The 16,027-nt window shown below is 42.3% G+C and overlaps 4 protein-coding genes across 4 annotated transcripts; all 4 read right to left on the reverse strand.

Annotated features, from left to right (window-relative positions):
- Window positions 1–42: 42 nt before the first annotated feature.
- Window positions 43–2,816, reverse strand: LOC138411345 (protocadherin alpha-C2-like). The gene has a single exon (XM_069531122.1). The coding sequence runs from the start codon at window positions 2,676–2,678 to the stop codon at window positions 177–179; it is 2,502 nt and encodes an 833-aa protein (XP_069387223.1). The 5' UTR covers window positions 2,679–2,816; the 3' UTR covers window positions 43–176.
- A 148-nt stretch (window positions 2,817–2,964) lies between these two features.
- Window positions 2,965–5,736, reverse strand: LOC138411346 (protocadherin alpha-C2-like). The gene has a single exon (XM_069531123.1). The coding sequence runs from the start codon at window positions 5,593–5,595 to the stop codon at window positions 3,094–3,096; it is 2,502 nt and encodes an 833-aa protein (XP_069387224.1). The 5' UTR covers window positions 5,596–5,736; the 3' UTR covers window positions 2,965–3,093.
- Window positions 5,737–5,869: 133 nt separating this feature from the next.
- On the reverse strand, window positions 5,870–8,669 carry LOC138411347 (protocadherin alpha-C2-like). Its single transcript, XM_069531124.1, has one exon. The coding sequence runs from the start codon at window positions 8,512–8,514 to the stop codon at window positions 6,013–6,015; it is 2,502 nt and encodes an 833-aa protein (XP_069387225.1). The 5' UTR covers window positions 8,515–8,669; the 3' UTR covers window positions 5,870–6,012.
- Window positions 8,670–8,850: 181 nt separating this feature from the next.
- Window positions 8,851–11,558, reverse strand: pcdhb (protocadherin b). Its single transcript, XM_069531119.1, has one exon. It carries the CDS (start codon window positions 11,438–11,440, stop codon window positions 8,930–8,932), a length of 2,511 nt encoding a protein of 836 aa, XP_069387220.1. The 5' UTR covers window positions 11,441–11,558; the 3' UTR covers window positions 8,851–8,929.
- Between the last annotated feature and the right edge of the window lie 4,469 nt (window positions 11,559–16,027).

A 16,027-nucleotide genomic window follows, 5' to 3' on the forward strand; every position in this document is an offset into this window, starting at 1 on the left:
TTACTAACGGAACAGCGCCACCCTTTAACTTTTAAAAGATTCTCTTTGCTAGATTTAGTATCATGACCGTATTTGTTCTTACACATATTTGTATCATTGTGAGTTTTAATAGACAATTACAGACAAAAAACCTCAGATTTACTGACACCCTTTATGTTCTAAACTAATGAAGCGTACTACAACATGTTCACAGCACAAAGCAACATACGGCTCAATATTGATAAATGATGTGCGCATTTTTTAATTGTAATTCCATTTCCTACCTGCAGAGTAGAAGCTGCTGAGTCACTAGTGTCTGTGAGTCCTGTGCCTCTCGGTAGACTGGACACGACGTATCTGGAGCCCTTTGGCACAGGCTGTCTGACCACCAGCTTTCCTTTCCTGGTCTCTGCCAGAAACAGACTGTACCAGTAGGCATCGTTGGACACCAGAGTGGAATCTGCGATGGTGGAGTTCCTCTCACTGATCACACTGTTCCTGCAGGGAGGAGCCGCTTTGCTGGGCTTGGGTTTCTGACACTTGAGCACGATGGTGACCAATATGGTGATGAGCAGGAGAAAGGACACGGAGCCCAGACCGATCACCAAATACAGGTTTAGGTCTGAGAAGATGTCGTACTCTAGAGGCACCTCAGTCATGTCAGAGTAGGCCTTAACGACAGTCTCCACTGTGGACAGCTTGATGGTGACTGTAGCAGAGAGAGCGGGCTCCCCGTTGTCCTTGGCAACAACAACCAGTCTCTGGTGGCGTGGATCTCTGTAACTGAACATCCTCATAGTCCGGATCTCTCCGTTGTATTGGTCCAGACTGAACAAGGTGGCGTCAGTCACCTGTAGGAACTGGTAGGTAATCCGAGAGTTGTGCACCGAGTCTGTGTCTAAAGCGATCACCTTGGCAACCAGAGAGCCTTTATCAGTGGATCTGGGGATCTTCTCCTCCACCACCGAGCCATGTGCGCGCCACGGAGACACGATGACCGGAGCGTTGTCGTTCTGATCCACAATAACAATATGGACGGTCACGTTACTGCTGAGTGGAGGAGAGCCAGAGTCTCTGGCCTCGATGTGGAAAAGAAACTCCTTCTCGATCTCATAGTCAAATGTTTTCAGTGCGTAAAGATTACCGTTCTCTGGGTTGATGGAGAATAGCATGGACATGGAGGTGTTGGCTATCTCCTTCTCTAGGATGAAGTAAACCAGATACTGGTTTTCATGGAGGTCAGGGTCGAAGGCAGTGAGTGAACTGAGCAAGGCACCAGGTGCGTTATTCTCCATCACACGTATCGTATAAAACGACCGAGGGAACTGTGGAACATTGTCATTAACATCCAGCAGCTCTAAAGTCATAGTCTCATTGTCAGATAAAGGAGGAGAACCTCTGTCTGTGACGGTGAAAGTGATGTCATATTCAGGAACCTTCTCACGGTCTAACGGCTCTGACACCACTAATTCAAAATAGTTATCAGAGGATTCTCTCAGTTTGAAAGGCATATTATCTGGAATATGAAGATCAACCACTCCATTGTCCCCAGAGTCTTTATCACTGACACTAACTACAGCGATCACTGTGTCTAATTCTATGTTTTCATTGACTGGACTCTGAAATGATTTAATCGATATTTCTGGGTGGTTGTCATTCATGTCTTCAACCAGAATCTTTATGGTACATTGTCCTGATAAACTAGTGGCTCCATGGTCGGTTGCTATAACTTCCATATCATAAATCTTGAAGTCCTCGTAGTTTAACATTCCTTTGACAGTAATTTCTCCAGTGGAAGGATTCAGATTAAATGTTTGCTGTGTTTTCTCTGACGTATATAAACTATATGAATAAATAATGTCAGAGTTTGACCCCTCATCTAAATCTGTTGCATTCAGATGAATAACAAGACTTCCTATGGGGGAGTTCTCCATTATTTTTACATTATGAATCACTTCATCAAATGTAGGAGCATTATCGTTTGTGTCCAAAACGTGAACAATAATATTAACGGTACCAGAACGAGCAGGTGTTCCTCCATCTACAGCTGTGAGTATTAAATTATGAACAGCCTGCTGCTCCCGGTCTAAAGTCTTTTTTAAGATTAATTCAGCAAATTTCGATCCATCTCTTCCGGTTTGAACTTCTATATTAAAATGTTCGCTTTCACTCAGATGATATGTTTTCACTGAATTGCTCCCGACGTCAGGATCAACTGCATTACTGAGAGAGAATCTCTCTCCTTTTGGCGTCGACTCAGAAATGTCTAAGTGTGTCGCCTCTCTTCTAAATTGTGGGGCGTTGTCATTCATATCCAAAATTTCGACCTCTATATTAAATATTCTTAATGGGCTTTCTAGTATTACTTCCAGTTTCAGATAACATGAGGCGGATGATTTTGAAGGGCAAAGATATTCTCTGTCAATCTTCTCGACAATGTACAGTTCCCCAGTCTCTTTGTTCACATCCAGATATTTCTTATTTGCGATGATGTCCAGACGCATCTTCCTCTGATTCAGTGTTTTCACATCCAGGCCGAGATCAGTAGCGAGGTTTGCTACAACTGATCCTTCTTTCATTTCCTCAGGTATTGAATAATGAGTCACTGAGGACGATATGTTACGAACGAAGGAAAAAAGAACAAGAACCACGAGCAGCACGTACCTTCTGAGAGACTCCATTGTTACCACGGGTCGCATTGTTGTCCGTGTTTAGATCAATCTTAAAGCCGATATCCGGAATTATTGTCTATTGCTGTGATGACCATCGACCTCTATCATATTAATGTAGTTTTAATCCACACGATATTCCAGCATCATTTGAAAGAAGTAGATGTGTGTTTTCCGAGCGGCGTTTCAGCACCACGGAGCTGTCCGGCGGATTCACGATCTGCCGTAATGGCAGCGAGTCACTGTCATGACGTTCATGGTCTGGACTTTTACTAACGGAACAGCGCCACCCTTTAACTTTGAAAAGATTCTCTTTGCTAGATTTAGTATCATGACCGTATTTGTTTTTACACATATTTGTATCATTGTGAGTTTTAATGGAAAATAACAGACAATAAACCTCAGATTTACTTTCACCCTTTTTGTTCTCAACTAATGAAGCGTACTACAACATGTTCACAGCACAAAGCAACATACGGCTCAATATTGATAAATGATGTGTGCATTTTTTAATTGTAATTCCATTTCCTACCTGCAGAGTAGAAGCTGCTGAGTCACTAGTGTCTGTGAGTCCTGTGCCTCTCGGTAGACTGGACACGACGTATCTGGAGCCCTTGGGCACAGGCTGTCTGACCACCAGCTTTCCTTTCCTGGTCTCTGCCAGAAACAGACTGTACCAGTAGGCATCGTTGGACACCAGAGTGGAATCTGCGATGGTGGAGTTCCTCTCACTGATCACACTGTTCCTGCAGGGAGGAGCCGCTTTGCTGGGCTTGGGTTTCTGGCACTTGAGCACGATGGTGACCAATATGGTGATGAGCAGGAGAAAGGACACGGAGCCCAGACCAATCACCAAATACAGGTTTAGGTCTGAGAAGATGTCGTACTCTAGAGGCACCTCAGTCATGTCAGAGTAGGCCTTAACGACAGTCTCCACTGTGGACAGCTTGATGGTGACTGTAGCAGAGAGAGCGGGCTCCCCGTTGTCCTTGGCAACAACAACCAGTCTCTGGTGGCGTGGATCTCTGTAACTGAACATCCTCATAGTCCGGATCTCTCCGTTGTATTGGTCCAGACTGAACAAGGTGGCGTCAGTCACCTGTAGAAACTGGTAGGTAATCCGAGAGTTGTGCACCGAGTCTGTGTCTAAAGCGATCACCTTGGCAACCAGAGAGCCTTTATCAGTGGATCTGGGGATCTTCTCCTCCACCACCGAGCCGTGCGCGCGCCACGGAGACACGATGACCGGAGCGTTGTCGTTCTGGTCCACAATAACAATATGGACGGTCACGTTACTGCTGAGTGGAGGAGAGCCAGAGTCTCTGGCCTCGATGTGGAAAAGAAACTCCTTCTCGATCTCATAGTCAAAAGTTTTCAGTGCGTAAAGATTGCCGTTCTCTGGGTTGATGGAGAACAGCATGGACATGGAGGTGTTGGCTATCTCCTTCTCTAGGATGAAGTAAACCAGATACTGGTTTTCATGGAGGTCAGGGTCGAAGGCAGTGAGTGAACTGAGCAAGGCCCCAGGTGCGTTATTCTCCATCACACGTATCGTATAAAACGACCGAGGGAACTGTGGAACATTGTCATTAACATCCAGCAGCTCTAAAGTCATAGTCTCATTGTCAGATAAAGGAGGAGAACCTCTGTCTGTGACGGTGAAAGTGATGTCATATTCAGGAACCTTCTCACGGTCTAACGGCTCTGACACCACTAATTCAAAATAGTTATCAGAGGCTTCTCTCAGTGTGAAAGGCATATTATCTGGAATATGAAGATCAACCACTCCATTGTCCCCAGAGTCTTTATCACTGACACTAACTACAGCGATCACTGTGTCTAATTCTATGTTTTCATTGACTGGACTCTGAAATGATTTAATCGATATTTCTGGGTGGTTGTCATTCATGTCTTCAACCAGAATCTTTATGGTACATTGTCCTGATAAACTAGTGGCTCCATGGTCGGTTGCTATAACTTCCATATCATAAATCCTGAAGTCCTCGTAGTTTAACATTCCTTTGACAGTAATTTCTCCAGTGGAAGGATTCAGATTAAATGTCTGTTGTGTTTTCTCTGACGTATATAAACTATATGAATAAATAATGTCAGAGTTTGACCCCTCATCTAAATCTGTTGCATTCAGATGAATAACAAGACTTCCTATGGGGGAGTTCTCCATTATTTTTACATTATGAATCACTTCATCAAATGTAGGAGCGTTATCATTTGTGTCTAAAACGTGAACAATAATATTAACAGTACCAGAACGAGCAGGTGTTCCTCCATCTACAGCTGTGAGTATTAAATTATGAACAGCCTGCTGCTCCCGGTCTAAAGTCTTTTTTAAGATTAATTCAGCGAATTTTGATCCATCTCTTCCGGTTTGAACTTCTATATTAAAATGTTCGCTTTCACTCAGATGATATGTTTTCACTGAGTTGCTCCCGACATCAGGATCAACAGCATTACTGAGAGAGAATCTCTCTCCTTTTGGCGTCGATTCAGAAATGTCTAAGTGTATCGCGTCTCTTCTAAATTGTGGGGCGTTGTCATTAATATCAAGAATTTCCACCTCTATATTAAAAATTCGTAATGGGCTTTCTAGTATTACTTCCAGTTTCAGATAACAAGTTGATGACGACTTGGTATTGCAAATATATTCTCTGTCAATCTTCTCCACAATGTACAGTTCCCCAGTCTCTTTGTTCACATCCAGATATTTCTTATTTGCGATGATGTCCAGACGCATCTTCCTCTGATTCAGTGTTTTCACATCCAGGCCGAGATCAGTAGCGAGGTTTGCTACAACTGATCCTTCTTTCATTTCCTCGGGTATTGAATAATGAGTCACTGAGGACGATATGTTACGAACGAAGGAAAAAAGAACAAGAACCACGAGCAGCACGTACCTTCTGCAAGACTCCATTGTTACCACGGGTCGCATTGTTGTCCGTGTTTAGATCAATCTTAAAGCCGATATCCGGAATTATTGACTATTGCTGTGATGACCATCGACCTCTATCATATTAATGTAGTTTTAATCCACACGATATTCCAGCATCATTTGAAAAAATTAGGAGTGTGTTTTATCCGAGCGGCGTTTCAGCACCACGGAGCTGTCTGGCGGATTCACGATCTGCCGTAATGGCAGCGAGTCACTGTCATGACGTTCATGGTCTGGACTTTTACTAACGGAACAGCGCCACCCTTTAACTTTGAAAAGATTCTCTTTGCTAGATTTAGTATCATGACCGTATTTGTTTTTACACATATTTGTATCATTGTGAGTTTTAATGGACAATTACAGACAGAAAACCTCAGATTTACTGACACCGTTTTTGTTCTAAACTAATGAAGCGTACTACAAAATGTTTACAGCATAAAGCAACATACGGCTCAATATTGATAAATGATGTGTGCATTTTTTAATTGCAATTCCATTTCCTACCTGCAGAGTAGAAGCTGCTGAGTCACTAGTGTCTGTGAGTCCTGTGCCTCTCGGTAGACTGGACACGACGTATCTGGAGCCCTTTGGCACAGGCTGTCTGACCACCAGCTTTCCTTTCCTGGTCTCTGCCAGAAACAGACTGTACCAGTAGGCATCGTTGGACACCAGAGTGGAATCTGCGATGGTGGAGTTCCTCTCACTGATCACACTGTTCCTACAGGGAGGAGCCGCTTTGCTGGGCTTGGGTTTCTGACACTTGAGCACGATGGTGACCAATATGGTGATGAGCAGGAGAAAGGACACGGAGCCCAGACCGATCACCAAATACAGGTTTAGGTCTGAGAAGATGTCGTACTCTAGAGGCACCTCAGTCATGTCAGAGTAGGCCTTAACGACAGTCTCCACTGTGGACAGCTTGATGGTGACTGTAGCAGAGAGAGCGGGCTCCCCGTTGTCCTTGGCAACAACAACCAGTCTCTGGTGGCGTGGATCTCTGTAACTGAACATCCTCATAGTCCGGATCTCTCCGTTGTATTGGTCCAGACTGAACAAGGTGGCGTCAGTCACCTGTAGGAACTGGTAGGTAATCCGAGAGTTGTGCACCGAGTCTGTGTCTAAAGCGATCACCTTGGCAACCAGAGAGCCTTTATCAGTGGACCTGGGGATCTTCTCCTCCACCACCGAGCCATGTGCGCGCCACGGAGACACGATAACTGGAGCGTTGTCGTTCTGATCCACAATAACAATATGGATGGTCACGTTACTGCTGAGTGGAGGAGAGCCGGAGTCTCTGGCCTCGATGTGGAAAAGAAACTCCTTCTCGATCTCATAGTCAAAAGTTTTCAGTGCGTAAAGATTACCGTTCTCTGGGTTGATGGAGAACAGCATGGACATGGAGGTGTTGGCTATCTCCTTCTCTAGGATGAAGTAAACCAGATACTGGTTTTCATGGAGGTCAGGATCGAAGGCAGTGAGTGAACTGAGCAAGGCCCCAGGTGCGTTATTCTCCATCACACGTATCGTATAAAACGACCGAGGGAACTGTGGAACATTGTCATTAACATCCAGCAGCTCTAATGTCATAGTCTCATTGTCAGATAAAGGAGGAGAACCTCTGTCTGTGACGGTGAAAGTGATGTCATATTCAGGAACCTTCTCACGGTCTAACGGCTCTGACACCACTAATTCAAAATAGTTATCAGAGGATTCTCTCAGTTTGAAAGGCATATTATCTGGAATATGAAGATCAACCACTCCATTGTCACCAGAGTCTTTATCACTGACACTAACTACAGCGATCACTGTGTCTAATTCTATGTTTTCATTGACTGGACTCTGAAATGATTTAATCGATATTTCTGGGTGGTTGTCATTCATATCTTCAACCAGAATCTTTATGGTACATTGTCCTGATAAACTAGTGGCTCCATGGTCGGTTGCTATAACTTCCATATCATAAATCCTGAAGTCCTCGTAGTTTAACATTCCTTTGACAGTAATTTCTCCAGTGGAAGGATTCAGATTAAATGTTTGCTGTGTTTTCTCTGACGTATATAAACTATATGAGTAAAGAATGTCGGAGTTTGACCCCTCATCTAGATCTGTTGCATTCAGATGAATTGCAAGACTTCCTATGGGGGAATTCTCCATTATTTTTACATTATGAATCACTTCATCAAATGTTGGAGCGTTATCATTTGTGTCTAAAACACGAACAATAACACTGGCAGTACCAGAACGAGCAGGTGTTCCTCCATCTACAGCTGTGAGTATCAAATTATGAACAGCCTGCTGCTCCCGGTCTAAAGTCTTTTTTAAGATTAATTCAGCAAATTTCGATCCATCTCTTCCGGTTTGAACTTCAATATTAAAATATTCACTTTCACTCAGATGATATGTTTTCACTGAGTTGCTCCCGACATCAGGATCAACTGCATTACTGAGCGAGAATCTCTCTCCTTTTGGCGTCGACTCAGAAATATCTAAGTGTATGACGTCTCTTCTAAATTGTGGGGCGTTGTCGTTTATATCGAGAATTTCCACCTCTATATTAAAAATTCTTACTGGGCTTTCTAGTATTATTTCCAGTTTGAGATAACATGACGCAGATGATTTGTAATTGCAATTATATTCTCTGTCAATCTTCTCCACAATGTACAGTTCCCCAGTCTCTTTGTTCACATCCAGATATTTCTTATTTGCGATGATGTCCAGACGCATCTTCCTCTGATTCAGTGTTTTCACATCCAGGCCGAGATCAGTAGCGAGGTTTGCTACAACTGATCCTTCTTTCATTTCCTCGGGTATTGAATAATGAGTCACTGAGGACGATATGTTACGAACGAAGGAAAAAAGAACAAGAACCACGAGCAGCACGTACCTTCTGAGAGACTCCATTGTTACTACGGGTCGCATTGTTGTCCGTGATTGGATCCGTTTCTATAATACAGGTTTCCAGTAATATTGACTTTTGCTCTGATGAACATCGATCTCAATTATGGTATTTATTTTAATCCACACGATATTCCAGCATCATTTGAAAAAAGTAGATGTGTGTTTTCCGAGCGGCGTTTCAGCACCACGGAGCTGTCTGGCTGATTCACGATCTGCCGTAATGGCAGCGAGTCACTGTCATGACGTTCATGGTCTGGACTTTTACTAACGGAACAGCGCCACCCTTTAACTTTGAAAAGATTCTCTTTGCTAGATTTAGTATCATGACCGTATTTGTTTTACACATATTTCTATCATTGTGAGTTTTAATGAACAATAACAGACAGAAAACCTCAGATTTACTGACACCGTTTTTGTTCTAAACTAATGAAGCGTACTACAACATGTTCACAGCATAAAGCAACATACGGCTCAATATTGATAAATGATGTGTGCATTTTTTAGGTGTAATTCCATTTCTTACCTGCAGAGTAGAAGCTGCTGAGTCACTAGTATCTGTGAGTCCTGTGCCTCTCGGTAGACTGGACACGACGTATCTGGAGCCCTTTGGCACAGGCTGTCTGACCACCAGCTTTCCTTTCCTGGTCTCTGCCAGAAACAGACTGTACCAGTAGGCATCGTTGGACACCAGAGTGGAATCTGCGATGGTGGAGTTCCTCTCACTGATCACACTGTTCCTGCAGGGAGGAGCCGCTTTGCTGGGCTTGGGTTTCTGACACTTGAGCACGATGGTGACCAATATGGTGATGAGCAGGAGAAAGGACACGGAGCCCAGACCGATCACCAAATACAGGTTTAGGTCTGAGAAGATGTCGTACTCTAGAGGCACCTCAGTCATGTCAGAGTAGGCCTTAACGACAGTCTCCACTGTGGACAGCTTGATGGTGACTGTAGCAGAGAGAGCGGGCTCCCCGTTGTCCTTGGCAACAACAACCAGTCTCTGGTGGCGTGGATCTCTGTAACTGAACATCCTCATAGTCCGGATCTCTCCGTTGTATTGGTCCAGACTGAACAAGGTGGCGTCAGTCACCTGTAGAAACTGGTAGGTAATCCGAGAGTTGTGCACAGAGTCTGTGTCTAAAGCGATCACCTTGGCAACCAGAGAGCCTTTATCAGTGGACCTGGGGATCTTCTCCTCCACCACCGAGCCGTGTGCGCGCCACGGAGACACGATGACCGGAGCGTTGTCGTTCTGATCCACAATAACAATATGAACGGTCACGTTACTGCTGAGTGGAGGAGAGCCGGAGTCTCTGGCCTCGATGTGGAAAAGAAACTCCTTCTCGATCTCATAGTCAAAAGTTTTCAGTGCGTAAAGATTACCGTTCTCTGGGTTGATGGAGAACAGCATGGACATGGAGGTGTTGGCTATCTCCTTCTCTAGGATGAAGTAAACCAGATACTGGTTTTCATGGAGGTCAGGGTCAAAGGCAGTGAGTGAACTGAGCAAGGCACCAGGTGCGTTATTCTCCATCACACGTATCGTATAAAACGACCGAGGGAACTGTGGTGCGTTGTCATTGATATCAAGCAGATGCACAGTTATTGTCTCATTATCAAATAAAGGTGGAGTTCCTGCATCAGTCACAATCAGTGTGATGTCATATTCTGGTACAATTTCTCGATCTAAAGGCTCAGACACTATGAGATGATAATGCATGGGTCTTTCTGATGACATGTTTAGAATAAAGGGCATGGGCTGATGTACTGATAAACTCACTTTTCCATTGTCGCCACTGTCTCTGTCACTTATGGCAACTAGAGCTATGACACTTCCCACTGGGATGTTCTCATTCACTGTGTTTTTAACAGACTGTATGGTGATGTCTGGATAATTGTCATTCATATCAGTCACGTGGACAACTAATTTACACTGTCCCAGTAACGGATGAATCCCTTTGTCCTTGGCCTCAATGTGCATCTCATAGAATTTCATATCTTCGTAGTCAATAGTGCCCTTCACGGTTATTTCCCCTGTGCTCGGATCTAAAGCAAAGACATCTTGTGTTTTCTCCGACGTGTAAAGGGTGAACGAATACACAATCTCAGAATTCACACCCTCGTCGAGATCTGTGGCGTTAAGCTTCATCACCAAGGTCCCGATCGGAGAGTTTTCCGTCATGTTAACCGTGTAGGTCTGCCTGTCAAACCGAGGAGGGTTGTCGTTTGTGTCCTGTACTCTGACGATGATGTTGGCAGTGCCAGAGCGCACAGGGACTCCGCCGTCCACCGCAGTCAATATTAGATTATGAACAGCTTTCTCCTCTCTGTCTAAAGACTTAGTCAACACCAAATCCACATACTGAGTTCCATCACTGCCCGTCTGAATTTCGATGGTGAATTGTTCACTGACACTGAGCTTATATGTTTTAATTGTATTAACGCCAACATCTGGATCCACAGCATTAGGCAGGGAGAACCTCTCTCCTGGCGTCGCCGACTCGGACACGTCGAGCTCTACTCTGTCCCGTCGAAAATGCGGAGCGTTGTCATTTATGTCCGTTATTCCGAGTTCTATATTAAAGATGCGTAAGGGACTCTCTATGATCACATCAAGCTTTAGAAAACAAGACGTAGGCTTCGCCGGACAAAGATATTCCCTGTCCATCTTTTCCACGATGTACAGCTCCCCTGTCTTTTTGTTAAAATCTAGATATTTCTTGTTGGTGAAAATATCAAGTTTTACCTCTCGTTGTGCCAAACCTCCAGGCTCAAGTCCCAAATCCGCAGCGAGATTGGCCACAACAGAGCCCCTCTCCATCTCCTCGGCTATGGAGTAGCGCGTCACAGACAAAGCACTGGGCCAGACTGCACACAAGACAAAGACAGTGGCCCAGACATTCATCCTATCATCTCCAGGAAAAAATAATCCAGGTTCTAAAGCCATTTCCTGTTTTCTTATGGTACTTATGGTCTAAAAAAAATTATTTTAGGATTCAGCTAGAATTAAACATTAGAAACGCTCATCCTCCAGAAAGCTGCGTCTTACTCCCTTTACGAATGGGTGTGTCATGACTTCGATTAAAGAGATGCGTTATACTTTAATGGTCAACACTGACACCTTGTGACAGAGACTGTACACAGTGCAGGAACTGTTTCAGAATCAGCTTTGTCTGAAAGTGACATGAAGCAGAGTTCACTCACTTTACTTTTTCTCGTGTGTGAGAGGAGGATTTTCAGTTTCCTCCCATGAACAAGCTCGTTTTAAATACATGTTGAACCTGATCCTTGTCAGGAAAAATGCCACATGCCTCTAACCACACTGCGTTATTCATATGTTTGGTGTCTGGATGAATTGTCATGAGAATCCTGTAACAATCAAAGACACTGAAGAGAGTTGAGTGTAGTAGCTGGCTCCTACACCTTCTATTCTAAATTATTCTAGTACTCTACTCTATCATTTCCTCTTCTATCATCTCTTCTCCTCTTCTATCATCTCCTCTTCTCTTCTATCCTCTATTTTCTTCTATACTCCCCTCTCCTCTTCTATCCTATCTTATTCTCTTCTATCATCTCCTCCTCTCTTCCATCATCTACTCTACTCTTCTGTCATCTCTTCTTCTCTTGTCGTATATTGGGGTTGCGATGATGTGAAGATGATGAAGGAATCTCAGATGACACCGTCTTAATTGTATAAAATGTTTATTACAAAAAGTTCAGCATCAATACAAGCACTGCAATCTGCCTATGGAGAGATCCGGGGTCAATGTGCATCTCTCCTGCCTGGAGAGAGATTCGGGGCCTATAGTGAATCTCTTCTCCTGAGGCAACTTCAACTCCTCTTTTATATAGGACGGTTGTTTTCGTGAATGTGAAGAAAATGCATCTGGCTTTCCTCCAGACTGTCCGGTAACAGGAAAGGAATGACACCAGCTCAAATTTAGGGTGACAGTTAGAGCTGTGATCTAATGCCCTAATGTATACATTCAGTTTTTCTCAGACAACCTAAACTTCCTCCGATTTTCTCAGGAGCTGTGGGCCTCAAACCCAAAGATAAATTTCCTTTAAAGGGAAGACAACATATAGCATTTCAGACACCACACTCTTCTGTCCTCTCCTCTCCTTCACTATAATTTCCTCTTCTCATCTATCCTCTTTTTTCTCTTCTATCCTCTCCTCTCCTCTACTACCATCTGCTCTTCTCTTCTATCCCCTTGTCTTCTCTTCTATCCCCTTGTCTTCTCTTCTATCATCCTATCTTCTCCTCTCTTCACTTCTCATTTTAAACCTTTTTGTGATAATTGATTTGATCCTGTATTCACAATATCTAACTAAAGCAGCTAACGATTTCACTCCCCACCAGACACATAGATGTCTCTATGTTTCAGAGCCCATCTGAAATCATCAGTATCATGTGAGGGTTGTGGAAAAGTTAATGACTGAAATAGAAATGTTTATTTCTAAATAATCATAAGTCATTGACCCACTGACTTTTTTTTCAGATTACTTTTGTATCATATTTTTTGAATTATAATTTGATAAGATCAACATTTATACTGTGACCTGCAAAGTGGAAAAGTCATAACTGCGTCATCTTAGTCTGCACTACAAACACTGTAGAGTTAGACTAAATATATAATAGCTTGTTTCTAATCGTATCAACTTTTCAAATGCTTCAGTACAAGTCACATTCATAGATACATTGAGAACACACGGCCATCAGGGGACATTTTCTGGGATCGAACCACCGACCTTCTGGTTATAGTGTGTAACCTGCTATTACTTTTGAGCCACAGAATGAAAAGGGTTGTGCAGATTCTTCCTCCTCGTCCCCTCTGCTAAAGGAGACTCTCTGAAATGTAGTGGATTGGAAATATGATGGACTATAACAAACCCTAAAGTACAATCACCTCAATAGGGCCCAGCTGTAATACTGGTGTTGCTTTTCATGAGCGTGTCCTTGTAAACACCTTGAGTCAGTGGCACTGAGGTGCTCCATAGTTTTTTATCTTAACTCTTCTATGGCCACATGATTCATCCCAGGGATCCACTTTACTTTACTTGCAATATATCATTGATGAGAGATGAAGGTGATAACAAATGTGTCTCACTGAGAGATTAATATTTAACTAAGTAAGAAGATTTTTTAACCTTTTCCAGTTTGATGAAAATCAAATATTCTTGTTCAGAAGTTTTCTCAGATTTCTTTCTTGTGAGGTGACGTTCAGAAGCTGTGTCTTGTGAACAGCGAACTCAGAATGTGTTTCTGTAAATTGACACCTTTTAATCTGGTTTCATTTAATGGACTCTGTGTTTACTAAATCCTAAAAATAATCTTAAATTGATGCCATTATCCTCGGACCTCACATACTTTTGCCAATTTACACCGTGAATGTCAATATGATATATTTAAGACAAGAACAACACAATGATTTCAGTGATATTAGCTATGTTTGTTCATAAGTGTAACTTATAAATAGATATCATGAGATCATTATAAAAGGTTTACTCACTTTATCTTGCCACACTTTGTGTATTAGTCTCAAAAAAGAGAGGAATTAGTTCCTCTGCCTCCCCTCCCTCCCTCCCCTCTCGTTGCATTTCTTTTTTCCTACTATTACACTCATCCAATTTATTTTTTCTGTTTGTTCTGGTCTCTTTACGCCATCTTATCCTGCAGTCCCTGATATTATAATATGAACCTTTCTCCTCACCCTCTTTATTTGGTGTGGAGTTATTCTTACTCAATGCTGCTCTCTGCTGGGGAAATTGTGCTACCACATCAATGTTAAAATAAGTGTTAATCAATTTGAATGCATTTCAAGTATCCAGGATTTTAATACCATTTAAAATGACAAAGATATATTTTGGTTTTAATGTAAAAGTCAATAATTTCAATCATATTGATTTATTATTTCTCATACTTGGATGTAAATGCATTACGAGCACATTGCATGTAGGACTCAAGAGTGATGTTCTTTATTGAGTATGAACACCAAGCTGTAGTCAAATACAACCAAGTAGCCTACATTAGCTCAAGTATTCTACCCAAGTAGTACTTTGAAGTACTTGTACTTTTGCTTTTGATTTAAGGCTATTCTATTATTCTAATATTATTATATCTACTATATTTCATGGTGAAACTTTGTACTTTCTACTGCATTTCATTAATTTTGCAGTTATAGTTACTGTAGTTAATTAGAAGCTTGGCAGATTTCCAACAACAAAATAAACCTTCTCTCATCTCAATTTTCTCAATCAATTTTCTGCTTAATCAGTAGTTTTATTTAGTTTTTCATTGCTATATAAAATAACATATTTGTATTTGTTAAGCTGTTGTAACACAGTTTTTGTCGGATTGTATTTTATATTTATGTTTTGCTTCAAAATCATTTAATTCAACAAACTGCAGCAGTATTTAGTAAGTAATGCTCTATGCGCCCTCTGGTGGACGACTAACCAAATTACAGCGGGCTAGAAAAGAACCACCAGTTCTACCAGTCAGAAACACATTTCAGCACTATGGTGATGGACAGTTCCCAGTGGGACTGACCAGCATAGTTCAAAGATTTGAAGTGATACAACTTTTATATATAAGTAATATATAATATTATATCCCATAAATGGAAGTGATAGTAGTTGAGATCGTAATGACCGTACTCAAAATAACACTATAATTTCACTGCAGTTACACTGACTGCTGGGTTCAAGTGAAACTTACATTTGTATGGGCCTATTCAGTTTGTTCTCCATGTTAAGACATATGAATGTAATGTCTCTGAATAGATTTGTTAAGTAACATAATTTTTTTGTTTTTCTTCCGTCAGAAAATCCTACAGCTCTATTCTAAGAACAGAGCTCCAACCCTAACTCATCTGAAAGTAGCCTGAGCCAAGTTGACCTAAATATGGATGCCCCCCTCAGGCCGTCCCTACGGATCACCTTACAGAGAAGGTTAGCCCGCTCCCCTCCATGCTCTCTGTGGACCCCTGTTTCCTTATTAACCGAATTATTCTAAATCTGAACCATACAATGACCTAATTACGCTGCTCATTTCTGGCCAGTGGCCAGCTCTAACCATGGGAGGAACTAATTCCCTGAGAAGTCAGATGTAAAAGGGCAGGTGTGGCATTTGGAGCTGAGCCCCCTCCCCCTCAAACGCTTGCATTCATGTTGGTGGTCTTAATTAAAGTGATATTTCGAGAAAGCAGGTCCTGTTTGTTCAGTTAATGAACCCCACTATTCTCTGCGGGCAAATGGAAATGCAAGCACTCCAATTAGCATATGTTAGCATTTTACTATGTTTATTCCTCACTGTGGAAAACAGCTTACCAAGGCAAAAAAGCTTTTCACCCTTGTAAGAGTAGCTGTGGAACTTTTTCACCCCAAAATAATTGACTCCAGCTAATTAAACATAGATCTAGGAAACTTGCATCTAAATGCTTTGTGCATGTAGATCAACCAAATCTGTATTTGGCTCTGTGAGGCTGTGAGTTTTGTGAATCACAGCAGGCCACACATATTCAAGAGGCAT

Source organism: Paralichthys olivaceus, chromosome 9 (assembly GCF_024713975.1).
Source record: "Paralichthys olivaceus isolate ysfri-2021 chromosome 9, ASM2471397v2, whole genome shotgun sequence".
In the NCBI taxonomy this organism is placed as follows: Eukaryota; Metazoa; Chordata; class Actinopteri; order Pleuronectiformes; family Paralichthyidae; genus Paralichthys; species Paralichthys olivaceus.